This window comes from Carassius carassius, chromosome 47 (assembly GCF_963082965.1).
Source record: "Carassius carassius chromosome 47, fCarCar2.1, whole genome shotgun sequence".
In the NCBI taxonomy this organism is placed as follows: Eukaryota; Metazoa; Chordata; class Actinopteri; order Cypriniformes; family Cyprinidae; genus Carassius; species Carassius carassius.
In genome coordinates this window covers 16,751,266-16,775,358 of record NC_081801.1, presented here as the reverse complement: position 1 = coordinate 16,775,358, position 24,093 = coordinate 16,751,266, and the positions used below count along the sequence as shown (strand labels likewise).

The 24,093-nt window shown below is 34.6% G+C and overlaps 1 protein-coding gene across 1 annotated transcript in view; it reads right to left on the bottom strand.

The window, feature by feature from the left end:
• Nucleotides 1-24,093, bottom strand: part of LOC132130318 (teneurin-2-like) — a 199,820-nt gene that overhangs the window by 91,650 nt on the left and 84,077 nt on the right. Inside the window, exons 2-3 of the mRNA XM_059542002.1 lie at nt 18,540-18,749; nt 4,705-4,930 (exon numbers count right to left, since the gene is read on the bottom strand). Of these exons, the coding sequence (XP_059397985.1) occupies nt 4,705-4,930; nt 18,540-18,749 (436 nt within the window). The remainder of the gene's footprint in view (nt 1-4,704; nt 4,931-18,539; nt 18,750-24,093) is intronic.

Here is a 24,093-nt window from a genome sequence, read left to right as displayed (position 1 = left end):
TGGGTTCATCAACTCCTTCGAGGACAGCCAGAAACCTAGGAGTTGTGATGGATCATTAGTTAAGCGTCACAGACCACATTGCTACAACGGCCCGGTCCTGCAGGTTTGCCTTATACAACATTAGGAAGATTAGACCCTTCCTGTAAGAGCAAGCCACCCAACTTCCTGTCCAAGCTCTTGTTCTCTCCAGACTGGACTATTGTAATGCTCTCCTGGCGGGCCTTCCTGCATGTACTGTCAAGCCTCTGCAATTGATCCAGAATGCAGCAGCAAGGGTTGTCTTCAATGAGCCAAAGAAAGCTCACGTTACTCCGCTCCTCATCAGGTTACACTGGCTACCAGTAGCCGCTCGCATCAAATTCAATGTACTGATGCTAGCCTACAAGACGGCCACTGGCACAGCACCAACATACCTAAACTCACTGGTTAAATCTTATGTGCCCTCCAGAAGTTTGCGCTCTGCAAGTGAACGACACCTTGTGGTGCCATCCCAAAGAAGTTCAAAATCACTCTCACGGACTTTTCCTGGACTTTGCCGAGCTGGTGGAATGACCTCCTAATCTCAATTCGTACAGCTGAATCTTTACTCATTTTCAAGAAACATCTAAAGACTCATCTTTTTCGACAGCACTTAACCAACTAATACTAGCACTTTTCCTTTTCTTGTCTTTTCATTTATAAAAAAAAACAAAACAAAACAAAAAAACCTGGCTATTAATTCTATATTAGACTAACTGAGACTTGTCATGGCACTTGTATACTGTTGTTGTTCTCTTGTTGACCTGACTGCTTCTATTGTTCTCATTTGTAAGTCGCTTTGGATAAAAGCGTCTGCTAAATGATTAAATGTAAATGTAAATGTAAATATATCTAGTAACAAAAAAAACAGTTAGCGACGGCTGAGATTCAGAGTAGAGCAGGTATTTCTTCTCTGTATTTTTGTGCGGAGAAGTTAGAAGCCTGTTAGGTGATGACAAGTCATGTGCAGAACAAGTGAGAGAAATGACATCGGTGTTTCAAACAAGCCCACGGGGAGCGCGATAGAAGCGTAAAAGAAAAGAAAAAGACAGCAGGCAGACACACAAGCACTTCCCTGGTGCCTAATAGAGAATCTTCTCCCATTTCCGTCCACTAAGATGGAGCACACCGTCATTAGCTCCAGCTCAGGGGGGGCACTGCAGAAGTTTTAGCCCAAGTAAACCACCTCTAATTGGGCTCCATCTCTGTGGCAGGCCCAGATTTTTTTATGGATAAATACTGAGCTTCCTGAATGCGAGGCTGGAAACTTAAGACTTTGGAGGAGAGTTCCCAGAGCTCAAGTGTTCAGTGCATTCTGATACTGTGTGCGCTATTAACACACACTCATGCTAACGCTCAGGTGGTGCAGCGTCCCGGAGGAAAACATTCTGAATAAAAAATGTTTCATCTCTCTGCTGCTCCTCAGAACTGGGCAATTTCTTATGAACTGACGGGAGATAACGATGGAGATCATATTTCATAAGATAATTAGTCTTGCATAGCAAGACACTGTGAGCCTCCATTTTTTCAAACCTTCGAGCATCTGGAGTTTTCTCTCTGTGCTGCAGAAACTCAGCAGAACCTTGTAAGACTCGTTAATGTGGACCTACATACTTGTGAGATTAACCAGCACAATAAAATGTTTTATTTTCATCAGTTACCAAGAGATTTAAGATTACACATAGAGTAACAATGCAACAAAAAATCCTGGCACTAATTGAAACTAAAATTTATAATGCTTCTAGCGTAACTAACATATTTTAGTGCAGTAGGTTTTGCGTGAAAGTAGCTCAGCTGTTTTCAAAATAGGATTTTTTTTTTTCAGAAAGAAGCTCATTTTTCCAACAAGTGATGCTTTGACTAATGAAACACTCCTCTTTTTATTTGTAGGTGGGTTGGAATTATTATTATTTTTAAATTATTATTTGAATTATTTCATTGTTTTTTTATAAATTTTTTTAGCAAAGCAGCTCACTGAATTGGCTCATTTTTTTTGCTTATTGAATAGCCATCCCTCAATAATATAATCACGAAATGTTAACTGTTTTTTATTATTATTTTAATACTGATGTTTAGTGAATATTATTGAACAAACAGTAAAATAGCAAAAAAGTTAAATAGCAAAAAAAGTTTCCATTTTATAATCAATTTTTAAGTTTTTCATTTTCAGTAATTTTTTATTTTATTTTAATAGTTTAGTTTATGTAAGATTCTACCACCCTAAACATTCATCCTAAACCAAGTTTCATGTCAAATATTCCAGGTGAATATTAATAAAATAAAATATATTGTTGCCTTAAATGTGTTGAGCTTTTTTGTATTAGCAGCTTATGTTGTATATTTTGAATATTTTTTATATATATTGTTATATTTTTAATTATTTTACATCGTTTAAAAATATTTTCGATCAATTGTTAAGTTCAAAACTGTGATGAACTGGGATGCAGCTGCATGCACTGGTGGTAAAAACTCTCTCCGAACTCCTGCCTGCTCCACCTGCGGTCCCCTCGGGTCCAGACTCCTAACCACGGAGACACTTCATCTAATGTGACAGCTGCACATTCCTCACTTTCTGTTACTCTCAACCAATCTGTCACCATATGGCCCTATTCCTCTCTCTCGCTACTACTCTAGCAGTCAAAGCAGAAATTTTTGTATCCCGTGCATGGCATTGCAGCCCTGCTTTGCATGCGTGCCATTGCATGACCTATTTTTCAGGCGGCGCTTGCTTCATCTGAAAGTGGGTGTCAATTTATTTATTTCATTTTTTTATGAGAGAGAGCGACGAAGAGACAGAGAGAGAGAGGGGAAGGGATCTGTGTGGAAATGGATGGTGACTGGCACTGATGGATGTGGAGTGTGTGTGAATGTGTGTTTATGCATGTGTGGCTTGGCTCTTCATGGATTCTGTGGTGAGACGTATGTGCTGACACGGTATTGGACACGCGACATGGTGTTGGGTGGGGTACTAAAGGACCTGGGTTGTGTTGCGTGTTGGAGCACCTGATGAATAAAACATCTGAACGATAGGGGGATGGGAACCTAAAAAATAAGAATAGAGAGAGAGAAAGAGAGAGAGAAAGAGAACAAGAAATAGACTCAAGAGTGTGTGTGTCATAAATAGTGCGTACAGCAATAGAGGAGAGTATTGTTGAGTCAAGGGGAGCATCCCTGCAGTCCTGCAAAAAGAGATAGACTATACTACACAATAAACAAACAAAAAAATACAACCCACGGGGACCCAGCAGAAACAATCCAATGTGTGTGAGTATGACAGGCTGTAACTAAATGTTTAGCTCTGGGTGGGTGGATAATAAGGGTTTGTGTATTTTGTTTCTGTGCGCTGTAGACTGGGAGCTATAATTACATGCAGTGATTGCCAAAATAAAGTATATATATATATATATATATGTGTGTGTGTGTGTGTGTGTGTGTGTGTGTGTGTGCGTGTGTGTATATACACATTTATATATACAATTTTGGCAGTCACTGCATTTTAACACCATTAAGTAAACAACAGTGTGGAATTTTTCATTCACTTTAGTTTTTTTAACTTTGTTCAGTATATGTGACCGGGGACCACAAAACCAGTCTAAAGTCGCTGGGGTATATTTTTAGAAATAGCCAAATAAACATTGTATGGGTCGAAATTATCGATTTTTCTTTTATGCCAAAAATCATTAGGATATTAAGTAAAGATCATGCTCCGTGAAGATATTTTGTAAATTTCCTACCATAAATATTTAAAAACTTAATTTTTGATTAGTAATATGCATTGCTAGGAACTTCAAAGTATTTCTTTTTTTTTTTTTTTTACATCCTCAGATTCCAGAAATTATAGAAGTTATATCTCGGACAAATATTGTCATATCCTAACACACCATACCTCAATGGAAAGATTATTTATTACATTATAATATTTTTTCTCAAATTTATTCTGAGACTTAAGACTTTGGTTTTGTGGTCCAGGGTTACATATGTATATGCAGTTTTATTTAGGGATATATCATTTAAGACAAGTACTGTATAATTAGTCTCAAAACAAATCTAGATTATATTTATTGTATGCAATTTTATTAAAAAAAATAACTGAATGTAATGAAAATTGAATAACTGAATAAATGAAAATAATGCATTTAAATAATGATTAATATAAATAAATATAATGTATATATATTATATACTGTGTAAAACTATCATTTTGTAAAAAAAAAAAGTCTGCAAGCTTTTTTATAAGTAGTAAGTGAGCATTTACTATTTTTTTATATCCATCCTTTTAGATGTACATATTTTTATTTGATAAAAAAACTTAACACAATTAAAATATGATTAGTCACCAAACAAATAGATTATATGAAATAATTAATATAGCAACATAATTATAATTCATAATGCATTTTAATAATAACTGTTTTATTTATTATTTTTATATAATTTTAGTCCTATTCTATAACATATTTTTGTAATATATGCAGATGAAAAACTAAAACAAATATGACAATACCATCCCCTTAATTAAGACACAACAGAAGGATCATCATTAATGATTATAACAACAAGGAGAATGTATGCTTATCGACATAACACATAATATGTAGTCAATAAAGATTTACAAAAGCTCTATAACTTTCTAAAAAAAAAATGTAAACTCTAGCAGATGCCTTTTGGTGTTTTAGTAAAACTTACCGTGTCTCCAGCGGGACACTGCTGTTGAGAGCCCAACTGTCCTGGAGCTGGACAGATTCAGGGGTGGAGGGTCCATCTGGCGGGGCGGCAGTAGGTGCGTGGCTCTGCGGGTTCCGCCGGCTGGCCTGGTTGTTGCGATTGAGGGAATTAGCTGATGACTGGTGGTGGTTGAGCAGGGGAGGCAGAGGAGGTCGAAGGGAGGTCTGACTGTGATGACTGGACGCACCTGAAAGAGAGAGAGAAAAAGGAGATTAATCATAGAACATCTCTTCTTTTATGGTCCCTTATAGGATGCTGTCTGTAAAATGCTTTTTAGACCAAAATTCCGAACATCAAGTTGTTCAGGTTACTTTGATTCAATGGAGCCGTAATCTGTTTACTGTTCAGTAGTCATGCGTGAAACACTTGTAACTGAAAGGAGGAGAGGGGAAATGCTAGACATTTTGCAACAGAGAGAAGGATCAATCATGGCTAATAAGATCTAAGCAGACACAAAAAAATAAGACTTTGATCAAATCTATTGTTAGGTGGAGAAATAAAACATGTCTGTTTTTTATTAAATTAAAATCTCAGAGTATAAAAATAAAAATACATTTGTATCGCCTTCTAGCTTCTGACATGCTTGCTACAAAAAAAGTGACATTTATAGTTTAATACAGTGATATATATATATATATATATATATATATATATATATATATATATATATATATATATATATATATATGTTGAAAAGTCATCAAAGAGTTGTATTTTATTACAGTACAGTTTATTTTCAAGAAACACGTGAAAATAATCAATATCGTATTTACAACTATTTTATAGAAACCTAAGAATATAAATATAACAATTTAACAATTTTTAAATAAAAGTATAATATTATAATATATTAATTCATAATATGTAATATATACCAATATATAATATGAATTCTAAATATAATATAATATTATATAATAAACCTTCATAATTTAGAAAAAAATTGCAATAATAAGAGAATTAGCCTAGTCCAGTTTTTTAAAATTTAGACATGTAAAAATGTTCATTTTCTAAACTTTTAATGACATCATTTAGTGTTTTATCGTGCGAACTTCTCAGCATGTTAACAACTGAGATACACAGCAATTTCACAGGTTTCACAGCACAAAATAAACAAAAATCTTTGCAGCACCTGACGGTCTCTGAATAAATATTGTATTCAAGCGTCTCTAGAGGTTTAACAGATGTGTCTATGTTCCTGAGAGTATAACATAAAAATTCAATTATCCACACGAACTACCACAAAGGCCTGGGTTTATTTCTGTCATATATTCCACCTTTATTTGTTTTTCTTCAACGTAACGGTTGCAAATAACACAGTGAATATGATAATGCGTTTCACACCCTCCGCCGCATCTCTCAACAATGGCGCATGAGGTCAAACGGAAGCAAATTCTTCCAGGAACCTGTGTAAAGAGGGGAAAGCAAGGGATTCAAAAGTGCCTTTGTGTCCCTTAAGAAGAGGTTCCGAGATGAGAGAGGATTTTAGACCAACGGGAGATCGGCTACGGTCTGAGGGCCAGGGCTGTGTAATCTCTCTACATGCAGTGTGTCAGAGCACTCTAAAAACGGAGCGCGACAAAACCCAGCCGGGCACAAAGCCCTGCTCTCTCAGCTAACAGCGCCAGAGGAACTCTGGAGGAACTCTTCGGCTCCAACAATGGTGCTCAAAACACTGGATTATCGCCCAATGACATGCCCATCAAAACCAAGCCGGCCACTTTTCATATGCTGGAACAAAGGCAGGAAGGAACGAAGCGTCAATCCTTGTTTTTCAAAGCGACCTGGCATAGTCGGCCAAAATTGATGCGACAGGCGCAGAAGAAGCGCCTTCTGAATGGGTGCTGTGACAGTGGTCTTCAATGGGCAAATAAAGAATGCCGCTTGTGGGATTGTCTTCTTGCTCACATGTGAGAACGGCACGCCAGGGGTCTCAGTGTGAAGCGCTGGAATCACAGAGGGACAATGGGCCGCTCCTGTGCTTCCATTATACAGGATGTGGTGCTCACAGCCTGAGAACAGAGCTAAAGTCAGTACAGTAATGCAGAGATTACAGGCGACTACTGTTATTGGTACAAAGTTACGTGAAAGAGCCTAAATACAAAATCTCTCACTGTAATGTGCACATTTTACCCAAGCAGGAGGTAAAAGACAGGGGGTCGTTTAAGACGCCCGTGGAAAGATGTATTGATTGCCAGGGTATGTAGCTATGAATTTGCTGTCTGGAACATTACTCAGAGCAATGATATGACAACTAAACTGAACAGAAATGAGTGGACTATGGAATGGAGGTCAACCAACTGTGGATTTTGCCAATAACAATAACTAAAAAGGGGCTGATGACTGAATAGGTTGATAACAGATGAATCAGTTGTTGTTGTTTTTTTTATTAATAGCATGAATTTAAAAAAGCCCATTCAATATAAAATAGTTCGGGATAATAGCTTAACCATGAAGATGTTTTGTAAAAATGCTTTATCACTATTGACACTAACAATTGTTTATATTTTATTGTCATGACATATATGAATGATGCACAAGAAAGGGAGGGAGAAAACAATTGATATAATTAAAAACATTTTTGTTAACATTTTAGATAGCATTCTGTATATTACACAGAATATCCATGTGCCCTAATATCTAAGTTATATCATGCCTATGTTTGAGATTCATATAATTTACCATGTTTATGTTTTATGTAAAATATAAAAATATTGTTAAAAGGTGTGTGTTGTGTTTTTTGTTTTTGTTTTTTTAATTGTTGTTATACAGTAAAACCCTCAAGTGCACAGCAAAACATGGTTTATATGAAATAAAATGAAAACTATCAACTATCATCACAGATTTTTGTCAATATCAATAGCTTCTATAAGTGCCAACTACTATTATTTTATTTATTTGTTTATTAGAATCAATATATCAATCTACATTAAAAATCTAATAATAATAAAAAAAATCTAATAATAATAATAATAAAAGCATCTAAAGTTGGTCTTCTTCTTTTGCAATAAAGACAATAACAAAATTTCACCCTGGTGTGGTTTATGATTGAGTTCTGTAAAATGAACTTAAAGAGCTTTATTTTGGCAGGGAAAGAAACTCTTTCATGACTCAAGGTGACAGATTCCGCTCTCCTGCAGCTCGTTCCCTCTCAAAACTTCCGCTTACAACACGGGCTTCATAATGCTCGATTTATTGGGACACGAAACAGCTGTGAAGCTATTCTGTCCTCCGTTACAGACATTCATTTATTTCCTACCAGCCTCCATCACTTTCTCTTTTCACGTTTCTTTCTCCCTCAGCTTTCCGTTCTTCACCATTTAGCAGTGTTTATGAATAACTGAGTTTTGATTCAGTGAGCGAGCGGCAGAGGCAGACAAAATATGCGACAAGCAACACAGAGAAAGAGACACTGTGGGTTCAAAAAAGGCCTATTTGCCTAAATCGAAACTTCCTGCTCTTCCTGCCAGCCCGTTCTACAAAAACAAAGATGCATTTACATTCAAGGCATATCAACGAGAAACGACAACCAACAATATTTCAGAGCTTCACTGAGTGGGAGTACGGGAACCTTGTCAACAACATGTTCACACTGTCATTGGAAGGTATGAACACAGAATTAATATACAAAAATAATCTGAAACCAATAAAAAAATAAAATAATTTCCTCTGTCTGGCTACACAAGCGAAAGAGGAAGCCGCTTATATATACGGAAATCAAGTGGAATAAAATAGATGGTGTGTCTCTTGCCCCGTCCCCAAACACACAAACACACACACACAGATTATATCTAGCTAGTTTCAGTTACATCTACAGAACCGGGAACAAAAGAAATACCTACATAATCTGCAAATTATATTGTAACAATCAGATTCGGATTATTTCCAAAATGGATTGTTGGTCTGCTACTGCTCAGACAGACAGTTTATTTTATTTGCTCACAATGTATTTATTTATTATTATTATTATTATTAGTAGTAGTAGTAGTAGTAGTACTCATTTATTTATTATTAATAATTATTATTATTTTGTATAAACTATTTATTATTTTGTTATTACTATTTATAATTCTGTATTATATTAATTTGTTTATTTTATATTATTTACTATATATATTTTTTTGACTCTGTACAGTAAGTTGAAAAAATTACGTCAGCTTTAACTTGAGTAAGATCATTACTAAAAGGAGTGTAAAAAAAAGAACAGAAAGACAGACGCAAGAGAGAGTGAACGGGCCAGAAGAAATGAGCTGGTGCTGGTTAGACAGGCAAAGGAATGGAGGCAGAGACGTGGGACAACAGCTCTGCGTGGTGGCTTCTTGTTTCCAGCGCATGGCAATGGTGAAATTACTGCAGACAAGCTTTGCAAGGCTATAGGCCATGCCATGACAGGGATTAAAATAAATTGCCCAACATGAGCGGTGGGAACGGTGGAAAAACAATAGGAGTAAAAGCATAAATGTCAATTTGGAATGATAAAAGACACAATCTAAATGTGGCAGGAGGAGCCTGGAGACAGAGCGGGGGTAATTGAGCTCTGTGCTATAGAGTGGAGTGTTTACGGAAAGAGAGGGAAAGAGAAAGAGAAGGAGAGAGCAATGAGGTGTCATGATTGGTGGCCAACCACCTTCTGTCGTTCATCCATCCTCAGACTAATTCTTCATGCACCAACCGCCATTTTTTTTTTTTTTTCTGTCGCTCGACAGATCTGGCTAGACAGTATATGACAACCAACAATATTTCAGAGCTTCACTGAGTGGGAGTACGGGAACCTTGTCAACAACATGTTCACACTGTCACTGGAAGGTATGAACACAGAATTAATATACAAATATATCTGAAACTAATAATAAAAAAAAAATAATAATAAAAACATAAAAATGTGCAACTGCAATGCATTTGAAAGACAGAAGCTAATGTTTTCAGAGCTGGGCAAAAAGAAATGCCCTATTTTGGTGCAACTAAATGTTACAATATACCATGATATGAGTGTAATGTATTTTCCTGGAAATTCAACCAATAATGGTTTATATACTACCACTCAAAAGTTTGTGGGCAGTAAGGTTTTCTTTGATCTATTGTGAGAGTTTATAATGTTAAAAATATTTCTATTTTTTAAATACATGCTGTTCTTTTGAACTTTCTATTCATCAAAGAATCCAAAATATTTATTACAGTTTCCACAAAAATATTAATCCACACAATGGTATCAATGTTGATAACATTAAAAGGATAGATACTCCATCCCAAAATGAAAACTTTGTCATTAATCACTTACCCCCATGTTGTTCCAAACCCGTAAAAGCTTCGTTCGTCTTCGGAACACAATTTAAGATATTTTGGATGAAAACGTGTCACATAGACTGCCAAGTAAATTACACTGTCAAGGTCCGGAAAAGTATGAAAAGCATTGTCAGAATAGTCCATCTGCCATTAGTGGATCAACCGCATAGTTTGAAGAGATGAGAATACTTTTTGTATGCAAATATAACAAAAATAACAACTTTATTTAACAATTTGTCTCATCTGTGTCTCTCCACATCACCGTAGCGCCATTTCTGAGAATATGATCTGAACGCAACCAGCCAAAATATGTTTTCTAAGTGTATTTATGCTTTGATTTGAAAGAAAACAGCCCATCCATCCTGCATTCAGCTCATATTCTCCAAAATGACACTATGGTGATGTGGAGAGACACAGATGAGACATACAAAAAGTATTTGCATCGCTTCATAACGTTACGGTTGAACCACTGATGGCAGAGGGACTATTCTGACAATGCTTTTAATACTTTTCTGAACCTTGACAGTGTAATTTACTTGGCAGTCTATGGTACAGTCACAAGCCTCCTGTTTTTCATCCAAAATATCTTAAATTGTGTTCCAAAGATGAACAAAGCTTTTACGCGTTTGGAACGACATGGACAAGCGATTAATGACAAAATTTTCATTTTGGGGTGGAGTAACCCTTTAAGACATGTACTGTATTTTTATCAAATAAATCTATACTTGATTAGCATAAGATTTCAAAATGTCAAAACAGTAAAAAATCTTACTGACCGAGACCTTTGAATGGTAGTGTTTAATTACCATGTGGTAATGCTTCTGTTTCAATTTATTAATTTTTTTGACAAGGACCTCATCTCATTTGATTATATTTATTTTTATATTTGGAATTCACTGGACACACATCAAAAAACGAAAATTATTTTGAATGATCAGTCTAGCATCAGTAAAAAACAGAAAAGTAAAGATATGATAAATTATTACTGGATACGCCTCATGGGCTTACTAATACAGACAACACACAAAAACATACACACATGACTTACATCAGTTTGGCAAGTGACAACAACTATACTGACGTTCTGCTTTTCAACACCCTTGGATAATAACTTCTTAAACTTTCACATGTTAAGTGTAACATCATTCCCAACTGGGTTCCCATACTTTCTGACCAATTAATTTAAATTATTTTCCCCATATTTTTTTCAATTGCTTGTGAAGACTAGATAAGGTTTCTTTAGTTTTTTAACAGAACAAACTCTCTAAGAGTATTTCAAGAAATAATATAAATAAAATATAAACAATATTTAAAACTGACCGTAATTTTAAAAAATTATGTAAATCACACTTTTAAAGTTACCCGATTTTTCTAGGACTGCAGAACCACTGTGCAATACAAACTGTACAGCAAAATCACAAAATACCAAATGACACACATTCATGCCACTTATCACTGTTTCCTACAGTACACTGTCTTGACATATGAAGTGGTTTTATTCTCAGTAAAAGTCAGATCTGCATGCAGAGAGATACACTGAGATCAGTGTGATTCAGTGTGCTACTGAAGAACTGAGGATTCAGAATGGACAAAAATAGCTCAGTGCTGGACACCAACTGGCCTTTCCTTCCTCTTCATCTTAGTTCTAGGATTTAAAGCTGAATTGTGTCATTTTTAAATATTTCGCCCATTCCAGTTTAATATACAGGTGATATTTCATATACATTTTGTAGGTTTAAAGGGTGAGTTTACCCAATGCGTTCATTAATTACTCACCCTTATGTCGTTTCAAACTTGTAAGACCTTCGTTCATCTTGGGAACACAAGATTTTTTCAATGGAATCTGAAAGCTGTCTGATCCTGCATAGACGCAACTGTTTTTTTCGTACACAAAAAGTATTCTCGTAGAGTCGTATACCACTGCTGTCAAATTGATTAATTCATAGATCTCCTTGATAGGATTCTGGACTTGGGAACATTTCAGTTGCATTGCTGTCTATGCAGGGTAAGACAGCTCTCAGATTCCACAAAAAATATCTTAATTTGTGTTATGAAGATGAACAAAGGCCTTACGGGTTTGAAACGACATGAGGGTGATTAATGACACAATTTTCATGTTTGGGTGAACTCCAACAGTTAGTAGAAAGTTATTTTGAGAAATCCCTCAATACAAGGAATTACAATACATTGTCTCAATACAATGTTGAATTGTCAATTCAATTCAATGGTCACCAAAATTGTTTAGTTATCATTGTTCTTCAAAATATCTTCTTTATTTTAGGATAAATTGTCCTTTTGATTATCCTGAAAAGTTTAATTTCAATAAATTAATTATATATCAATATATTAATTATCACTATCAAAACAAGCATAACAGCTGCAGCTCAACCAATGGGGATGGGGATGGACTATATGTCAGCCTGAACAATGGCTGATGGCGGAAGTGTCATTCTTTTTATTCATTTTATAAAATATGCAACTTTATGAGCAAGAAAGCGAGCCATTTTAGGTATTCTGAACACATAGTTTGGTCAGTTTCAGACACTTGCCTCCACTAATTAGGGAGTAATGACATCCTACTCTGATTACAAATGCTACCCAACGCATCCTCCACACTTTGGCAAATACATCACAATTACACTAATCATATTGTTAATGTTTAGGTACCCTAATATATTATTTATTCAGTTGCTTGACTGACACAAATGAAACCATTTTATTCTCCTCACAGCTGAAAACGTAGAGCTCAAACATTCAAGCCATAACACAAACTTCCACCGATTTCCTTATTACCGGTTTTTCCCACCGTCAAAACACTCCAGAAATAGCGAAAAGAACAAGACAGAAACTAGATATGAATAATGTATCTGAGGCATTAGCACGCTAAGAGTGAAGCTCTTTCCAGGAGCAGCGAGCATCAAGCCTCACAGAGGGCTGAAAACTGGGTGAACAGAATGACTCGAGAGGGGGAGGATGACAGAGGAAGGATGGATGGAGAGGAAAGTACGAGACTGCCACAGAAACTCTGACGGGAACGGTGGAGAGCGATAGAGGTAACTGCTGAGGGAGAGAGGAACGGAGAGCAAGTGAACTGACAAGACAGGTCTCCCAGACGCACGTTCAGTTCTGGTTCTCGAGCACACCTCGCCCGCATGGATGACACCCTCTGAGACCGAGAGGCTCGAGCACTACCCGCCTCACTGCAGAATAATCACACACACATACACGTTGAGGAGAAGAACATCAGTGCATACCAATTACTCTCAATTCAGGGGTGGGAGGAACGGGGCACAGTGAGCATTGCTGCCACCTCAGATCGGTGATTTATGTTGAACAGCTTGTTTGCCACAGCCTTACTTATACAACATATCAGTACTGACCATTATTATAAGTAGTACTAGTATTGGACAGAATTCAATCATTCATTCATTCATTTTAAAAAGTCCTTTTCAGTGCTAGGCATACACATTTCAAAATTATAAATCATTAAATGCATGTAGGCAAATTTGGCACAAACAATAGCTGATCTTTTAGATGTTAGCCAATAACTAAATATAATTAGCCGTTTTTTCATGCATATATTCAAGCAAATATCTAAAATATATGCATGATAAAAATTCTTGTTTTTTAAATCACACATATATTTGATTGAATTTGCATATGAAAACGTTCTTTTGATGTGTAGCCACAATACAATAAAGTTAATAAATATACTAACTTCAAAGCTAGTAATAAAGCAAATATAGTAAATTATAGTTTAATATAGTAAATATTATAGCCGTAATAAAGTTAATATTAACAATGAAATAATAATTAACAGCTACTGTATTGGCCATAATTTTTATATTGTTGCATAAGAATAGAGATAAAGCAAGAGTACAGCTGAACAATAGTTCAGTTATTTTTCAAAAAAAAAAAAAATTAAATTTCAACTATACTTCTTATCGTCTAAAACATAAAAATAAAAATAATAATTATCAGCTATCATATCTGCCAAATTATGAGCATTAAGAATGAATAGTCTGCGCAGTAATGATACTGTCGATACTGATGGCGAATCATGATAATTCATGCATGCTTTTAGGTGACCGTGATATACCTTTTTAAAGGAATAACTGTTCAGCATGTTCACCCATATATTAAATATAAAATTAAATGTTAAGTGTTTTACATGCACATAGGAGCCAATGACTGCCTGGCGTCATGTAGTGAGCCTTCATTATGAAAGGATTACTGAATATAAAAGGCAAACAAAGATAGGCCTATAATTCCACTTCTATAAAATGTTGACCCATTTCACGAAGGTGCAGCACATGGTGTAAGATCTGTCTTATATCTGCTACGATGACTGATAAAAACATGACTGGTGTAAATTTCAAAGGTTTTTATCATTATGCTTGTTTTTAAAGAGTTTCAAAGACTCCTAGTTATAACACTCGCAACTTAAAGGTTTCAGAGCTTAAAAGAAATCACTACAGCTTTCATAAAATTAACTAAACTATTTTATGTTAGGTTCTTGCATCTTGCATCATGTCTCGAGCTCATTGATTTATTGCCCAACTGTAACATGATTTTAATATAATTATAAAGCGTTATTCTAAAAATTAAGTTGCTCCGGATGTGTCTCAGCGAAGCACCTACATAAGTATTACAACAGATCAGAGTACACTTGATTAAACACACACAAACATTTTTGAACGTAATATAAGTATACACAGCTAAAACTGATCAAAAGGAAACACAAACACACACACACACAAAGAAATTAATTTACACATTTATGTTAATGACATCTATGCCATTTGAGAATATATATATATATTTATTTATTTATTTTTTTGTATGTATAGATGCACTAAGAATTCTTCTATGGTATATAAACATAAAGCAAAAAATAAAAATAACCAAAAAAATAAAAAAAAAACTTGAAAAAAGACCACATTAAATAATGTAAAAATTATATTCACAGTGAAATAATGTGCCATTTCTCACACATGCATTCACTGAAAAACTGTGGATTAAAAAAAACTCTGCCAAACAGGTTTTACACATATAAAGCTTCAGAAAACTACAACACTAAATCTATTCTTGGTGTCTTTAATATGAGAATTATATTGTATTATGATCGAATTAGTACAGTATGTCTGTACATATGAATTTGCACAGGCAAATAAAAAAAATATAATTATAGTACTCTGAATTATAGAAATGTATTGGAAAATAAAAGAAAAACAAAAGACATACTTCAGATTAACAGCAACAACAACATTTAATAATAATAAAAATAATAATTGCATTATAATTCAACAGGGTATTTGGGAGTATTAGAAATAAAAAATAAAAATATATAAAGATTATCAGTGTAATCAGATGGTTCTCTTTCATCTACATTTAAAAATAGAAGTAGCGCTACATTTAGTTGAAGAGGTTATGTAGAACAGGAGGACTGTTAATACAAGCGTAAGGAGAAAAAGAGAGAGTGCACGAGAGAGAAGTAGTCAGGGGGAAGCGCACAAAACCGCTGTGGCAGGCCGAGGGTGTCAGAATTGTCTCAGATCTCGTTCCCGTGACAGACGATTTACTGTACACAACCTCAACACCCACCCAAACGCTCATACTTTTTATAATAGAGCACCTTCTAACAAAATGTAACATTTATTTACACTTTATTATTGACATTTGTTATTTATAATTTTACAACAGCTGAATGGGTGTTAATAATAATATGAGCCAACCGCTTAAATATTTGTGTTCAAAGTCATCAAAAAGTGCACCTGTGGTTCTCAGCTAAAGAAAGGGTTGTGAACTTGTGATCCAAAAATGGTTCAGCAGAATAAAACAAATGCAAACACAGACAGGTTGCATGACATGCCCTCATCCTTACAAAAAAAAAAAAAGTTATATACTGTGCTTGCAAAAGGATAAACATTGTTTGTGCAGAACACAATCTGTTTGTGCAATTATCGGCTGCAGAGAGCATAAAAAAACCTTCAAATGAAAGAAACATTTTGAAATTACAGATAGAATTACAAAAAAAATTACTTCTAAAATGGTTTAAACAAACAAAAAAAAATCATCATTTTGTTTACAGAAATATACTTATTCTATTTTTTTTCAATCAACAATTTTGATACTGTGTTGGGTTGCCACATAGCTTCCAATTTATAAACACAGATATATATATATAGCATTTAGATAATATATACAATACACTGGTCTCTTATTATATAAATTAAAGCAAATGTAAATAAACACTGGATGCCATTTTTCCAGCTACCAAAATCAGTGCATGTAATGTGTCTAATTCGAAAGTGAAAATAATATGAAATTGCTTGTTGCATGATAATACAGGAAATGTATGTTACCCAGGGGCGTAGCCATCTTTTCAGAAGTGAGGGGGACAGAAATTACAAATATATATATATATATATATATATATATATATATATATATCCATTTTGCTGCCATTACAATATACCAGTCAACAGTTTTATAACAGTAAGATTTTTTATGTTTTTAAAGAAGTGTCTTCTGCTCACCAAGCCTGCATTTATTTGATCCAGAATACAGCAAAAGCAGTAATATTATGAAATATTTTTACTATTTAAAATAACTGTTTTCTATTTGAATATATTTTAAAATGTAATTTATTCCTATGATCCAAGCTGTATTTTCAGCATCATTACTCCAGTCTTCAGTGTCTCATCCTTCAGAAATCATTCTAATACGCTGATTTGCTTATTATCAATATTTAAAACATATTAGTCAATTTTTTCAGTATTCTTTGATGAAAAGAAGGATCCAAAGATCAGCATTTATTTGAAATAAAAAGCTTTTGCAACATTATACACTATATCATTCAAAAGCTTAGAGTCAGTATAATTTTTATTTTTTGGAGAAAAAAAATATGGAAATTAATACTTTTATTTAGCAAGGATCCTTTAAATGGATCAAAAGTAATGATAGAGACGTCATTTTACAAAAGATTTCTATTTCATATAAATGCTGTTCTTCTAAACTTTCTATTCATCAAAGAAACCTGAAAAAAATCTACTCCGCTGTTTTCAACATTATCATAATGTGTTTTTTTTTTTTTTTTTTTTTTTTGAGCAGCAAATCAGAATATCGGAATTATTTCTGAAGGATCGTGTGAATGGAGTAATGATGTTAAAAATTCAGCTTTGAAATCTCAATAAATTACATTTTGAAATATATTCAAATAGAAATCAGTTATTTTAAATAGGCTAGTAAAAATATTTAAAAATTAGATTTTTTGGTGTACTTTGGATCAAATAAATGCAGGCTTGGTGAACAGAAGAGACTTCTTTAAAAAACATTAACAAGCTTACTGTTCAAAAACGTTTGATTGGTAGTGTATAGGCAACTTACATTTTTCTATAATTTCTAGCTTTTAATTGGCTTAGAAATCTATAACTGCTGGACAATAACAAATAATAATGATTTGTTTATACACTACAAACACTTTTTTTCACATAACAAGGCAGAATAGTTTCTATACTGTAATAGCACTGCATTGTACATATACTTTATTTATCACCTGTTGGAGATGACTTGAAAAACCACATTGTCACAATCGTATGTTTAATGTGTTCGTGTTTCCAAAATTGTCTGTTTTCTGTGAAAACAACTGTTTTCATACAGCATAGCTGGACGCTTTTGTCCATATTAGGAGTTTCCTGGTATGAATTTCTGCGCGAGAGCGCCCTCAGGCTTCGACTGTGAATGAAACACACACTGCAGGAGAGTTTAGCGCTCAGTGATGTTCATCTCGCCTTCTGGGTCCGAATAAAATATAATTTCATGCGCAGACGGTCCTGTCTCTTTGAGTTTGAATCATAATTTATTCACATTAGCTCTTGAAAACCTCTATGCGAACACACTTGACCGAAAAAGTGCGGGGGACGAATTTCCCTTATATTGAAAGTGGGGGGGGGGGGGGGGGGGGGGACCACGTCCCCTGCGTCCCCCGCGTAATCTACGCCCCTGACGTTACCACACTTCACTTTGAACTCTGAATTACACTTGAGTGATGTAACACTTCGCAAACCCCTGGAGAAATCTGAAGCTGAACACTGAGAGAACACTGTGATTTTAGTAATGCTCAGGTCATTGATCAGCACCAGGTGGGGATCAAACCTGAATCATTTTTGTGCACAGTTCAGATTCGTGAAAAATTTAACCTATAATGTTTTAAATAAATCTCCCTGTTAAGCTGACCATGATTGATCATTTGATTTTGATGGGGAAATGTTTTTCAAAATATTTTTAAGAATATTTCAAAATGATAAATAATTATTGTAGGTAGTCTTTAAAGAACATTCTAATGATCACCCTAATCTAATTTACACCTTATTTCTAAAATCTGGGTTATGGCAATGGGACAGGATTCATATGTAGGATGGGTCAGTGTCGGTGGAGGGAGGGGCTGAGAGTGATAACAGAAGGGTGCTGGTTATGATGGAGAATGCGGCAGTGCAGTGAGACACTCTTACCGGTGGTGGGGGGTTGTGCACGGAGCAGGTAGGAGTTGGGGGAGAACTCGTCGTCGGGAGGGGGGTCCAGTATTGCATGGGATGAGCCACTGTCCAAAAGGGGCATTTGACACTCCCTGATGGAGGTGGCGGCCTGATGCAGGGGGGCGGAAGGGGGAGGAGGGGCTGGGGGGAGCAGACTGGATGAAGGCGTGGGAGGGAGGGGGCGACCTGAAGGACACACACACACACACACACACACACACACACACACACACACACAGTGCGAATAGTGTGTTACTTTATGGAGTGAAACCGTTGCTAACTGATGAAATTCCAACAAACTAAAGTGAATCACAAACATTTTATTCAATTCACGGCTGCTTGTAAATTCTCCTCACTCATCTTAGATGTTTAGCATTTATATTCCACAAGACAAATAATTAAATTTACACAACTGATGCTGTTAAAAAATGTAGATACTCTTGGTTACCTATACTTGCAGACTTTTGTAACAGTTCCGTTTATCAATTGCTGCAGGATGTTACAGTCACTGATACTTGATATTAAGAAACTTTTGAATAAGACAATTAGTGCAAATTCAGTAACAAAATGCAATTTTTATAATTTCTTGATTATAAAATCAGCTGTAGCATAAACCCAAAAGCACTTATTTTAACAGTTGGCTATACACTATGTTTCTGAACTATGTCACCAAAGTCACTTTCTTCCACATCTGTTTCAAGTAACCCCATCAAGTAAACTTGCGACATGAGTCAGGCAAACAGGCAAACTAAAGAAAACATAGATCAAATCTCAGAAATGGAGCATTGAGAAGCTTGTATAATAAATACCACATTCAAAAGAGAGAAATGTGAAGCTTTGAGATGCTCTAAAAGACCTTCAACTCTAAAAGCCGTGGTCTGAAAGGAGGTCAGCTTTGATGTGGCTTTTAAATTAATGAATAGGCTATGTACAAATAGATATATAATATACTCTCTATATGCAGTAGGTATCCATGATATGGCGAAAAACAATATTCAGTATTTTGAAATATTCCTCAATATTAATGTATTCTTTATGTAACAGCTTAAAGAGTTTTTATACATTTTTTTCAGTCAATGGGAGCTTTATTTTAACCAAACAAGCACTGTAGCCAATGTAGTGGCATTTAAGAATTATGTTTAGAAAGTAAAACTGAGCATTCTTTGTACTAAATAAAAGTTCTAAACAAAATAAATAATATGTAATAATTTAAATATATTCAATAATTAAATTTCAGTTATGTGCACCAGCATAATGATTTAATATCACACAGCAGCAATGTTTAGGGAAAAAAAATTATATATATATATATATATATATATATATATATATATATATATATATATATATATATATATATATATATATATATATATATATATATATATATATATATATATTATATTATATATTTTTTTTTACACAGGGATCCAGTAAATATTTGCTAATGATGAAGCTAACACTGTTTTCACTAGTGACGTTTAAAGCTGAGATGATATTAATTTCCATCTTACCTAGACAGACTGTGAAACTAGACTAATGACACCATTCAAGCTTAATGACCAAATAAAAAGCACTAAAAACTATCAAATCAAAACAAAATTCAAGATGTTGGTTCATTTTATATTGCCATTGAAGTCATTGTGTATATATTATGAATCTTCAATGCATACAACATCGAGCTGCAGTGTTTTTCTCTTCGTTTGGCTGATGGTGGTGATGACACAAGCAGAAAGGGATTCAGATACACGATCAACCCATCAAGCACATGCTGGGTTTGTGATTGGGAGCAAGGCCAGCTGATATATTCTGGACATTTTACCACCCCATGCCACCCGCACTCGTGTGCAGCCAACAGTCAAAAGAACTGCTGTGCGGAGTGGAACTGTGTCATCAGGGCTCTCCATGTCATGTCTACAGTGACTAATTTAATCAATTCCTCTGTCTGTGTCTACGATACCATCCAGCCCTACTGTGGACATAAAACACACACACACACACCCCAGATGTAATGGCTCTGATTCACTAATAATTATGAACAAGCGCTCTTTCTTACACCTGCGTAAAACACCTCAAACAGTAATTTAATACAGGGATTCCTAAAATTCTAATTTCAGGGATTAGCCTAAAATGTTTTTTGAAGTATTCTGTAAGAATTTAAGTTTTTATTTTAATAATTAACAACACATTCACATGTTCATGGTCCTTTGATTACAGTTAATGGTCACACGACATACAGGTAAACAAATAAAATATTGAATCTTTTTTATTACGTTTTTTAGTTTAATTATTTTTATTGTGAAGTTATTCATTTTGATTTTACATAGTTAATTTATTAACTTTTCATCAACTACAAACCCGTATTTTGGAAACCCTGGCTTAATAAAAATAAAATATTTTTTAAGAAATAATAATAAGCAATTAAGTCAAACTACAAAATAATGTTTTCTTTTCAGGAATTCCATTGTTGCAATAAGGCTTTTTTCTTCATAATATATATATATATATATATATATATATATATATATATATATATATATATATATATATATATATATATATATATATATTTTTTTTTTTTTTTTAATCTTTTTTATCTACTTAAATATTTTAAAGTAATTCGAATAATTCCTAAATTACTTTGTGCATAAATTTATTAAAATGTTACCTAATATCAGAACAGTTAAATCAACCTGACATTTTTTACTTTATGCCCACATAAATATCAAAGGAATTTTAATGAAGATATGATATAATGTTATTAAAATATATTCTATTATATTATCATAGAATCCTAGAAGAGGTATATTCAAGCAACTGTGCATATAAATGGAATTGTTTTATGTATTTCTAATTGAACAGATGCAGAAAAGACACAAAACAAAAACAAATGAGTGTCATATCATTGACCTAAGTAAAGAAGTAACTCATTTCTGTGAAAAATCATTTGTACAGACAAATATGTGCGCACACACAGCTAGTCACCCTGTGATTATGATTTCACATCCTTTTTAGTTTTTTAGATGAGTGAATGAGAAAAAGAAAATCACTTTATTGTCCACCATCAAAGGTGGAAAGACGGGAGAGGACGCAGTCAGACTGTGGGAAAAAGAGTGACAAATCACCCCCTAACAAGCGCAATTTATCACTCACACCACACTCGCCCTTTCTCCTTTGTCTGCCGTGTACACAGAGCAGACACCTGTGGCAGGCCAGGAGACACACACAACGCACACACAAACAAGAACTGCAAACCACACACTCCCACACACAGGCGACTGTCCTCTGCGAGTGTGAGCTGGCAGCTCTTCAGGCTGGAGTGCAGCGGTTAGCTCTGTTTCAGGACTGATCCACTCAAGCAAACAGTGGAACTCCTGCACAATCCCTCTTTCAAGCCCTATCACTCATTCTCCATTTTTCCTCTCTCTTTCTTCTCATCCCTTTCCTCTGTTACGCTCTCTCTCTCATCTTCCCTCTTGATCTGCTGCATCTGCGTTCACAATGGTTTGGTCAGTGACATTTGCGGAGATTTATCATATCAGTTTCCAACACAACAAACAAAGGCAAAGGAGGGCTGTGAGCATAGAGGGGGGGAGACATTGAGCGTCACCCGCACAAAATGGGGGAATCATAAGTCATGCATCATCCGAGCCAAACAAAACAAATGTCACTGCCAAGATTTTCTCGCAGAACACAATCAAAGCCTTCGAACTCCCAAAATAACTACAATATTCTACTCAGATAAACTCTAACATGATGAAACACGTTGTTGTGATTAAATTGGTCGGATTAATTGACCTCAGTAATGCCATTTTGCTTACCAATATTAATTGCAGCTCATAGAAAGAAACACAAATAACTCTATAATGAAATGGAGTTATGGAATAGGATCTGAGTTATTGAGGAAAAGGAAAAGCAATCATCAGAGGTTACTGTTTCATTGTGTTCCATAGAAAAAAATAATGTGTAAATTTGTAGAGCTATTGGAATTTCAGATGTTTGATTGTAGACTTGATGGTGTCTTGATAAAAATTCTACATTTTAGATCTCTTATGAAACTCTAGAAGAGACAACTGTGAAATGACTATAGAGACAGAATATTTAGCTTTATTTTGTATTTATTTATTTATTATAATTTATTATTATTATTGTAGCAGTGGTGCTTTAAAGGGAATTTTGCTGCAACTAACTTTTATCTTGATAAATTTCTAAATTATTTGGATTAAACGAATACTAAAAGGGACATTTTATTTTCTGTAATATATATCAGATTTCAAAGACAGAAAATAATTCTTCAGATTGCACCTAAACATGCCATGAGGCTCAGAACACAGGAATAACATACTAAAACAGAGCTCCGAAGTTTATTGGTTGCATATAGTTATTATTATTATTATTATTATATTGGTGTTAAAGTATTCCTTCTTATCAGAATATGTAAAACAAATTCATCTCACAAAAATTGTATATATATATATATATATATATATATATATATATATATATATATATATATATATATGCATATTTTGAATAATTATACTGCATCACATGACTATGCATGTATTAGCAACAGTGAATATTTTTTTATTAGAAGAAGAAGGACAGGAGTTTGGTATTAGTCTTGTGACCGCTCCTTAATATCATGTTTAATTTGAAGCTTGGATAAGTGTAAATAGATCTTAAGTTTGATTTGCACTGCAAGTTTATGGTTTTATATGTGTTAAATACTTTGTTGCCGAGCCCTATAGAAACGGGTGAGAATGGAAAAAAAAGATTATGTACCACCATTACAACACATACAGTATTGTTTTGGTGGACCATCTTTTGTTTTTTTAAATAGTTCACCCAAAAATTTTAATTGTGTATATCCCTAATAGGGTATTTTTCTTAGGTGAAAAATATGAGCAAAAGACTGAAGCAAAAGTCTTTATTTCTCATTGCTGTCTAGGCAAATCAGATCTTATTTCAAATTTTTTATATAGGAGAGCTATAAAAAGCAAGTGGAAATGTAGGTGGAAGAAGCAAATAGGAATGATGGAGAGCAATTTTGGCCAGTGATTGAGCACCATTTCAAAACTATAAGCATTGAACTTCAGAAAACACGCTGTGGGTCCTCTCAAAATCTCTAAGATTGACTATCTGAATGTCAGTGCTAGCAAGCACACACTGGTCAGCTGGAGAACCAGTCGGCTGTGTTTTCAGCTGGACTGAATTATTTTGGGGTAACTTCTTTAGAAGTGCAGTAGTTCCCATGGTGACTGGGCACCTATGGTTTGCAGATAAATCGGAGAGAAATGGAGTGGGCCGCAGTACGTTCCCTTGATAACACCTGTAAGCAATAAGTTCAAAGCAGTGCGGTGCTTTAGCCTCCTGGATCGCTTTGTGAAGTTGTGTGTGGGGGTAATTATGAAGTTGTTAAACTTGAAGAATATCTGGGGAAAAATGGAATGCCAAACACATGCAGGAAAATATCAAGAGCTGTGAAGGTGTATGTGAGGATTTCTCTTTTCTTTTATAGTTTGGTAAA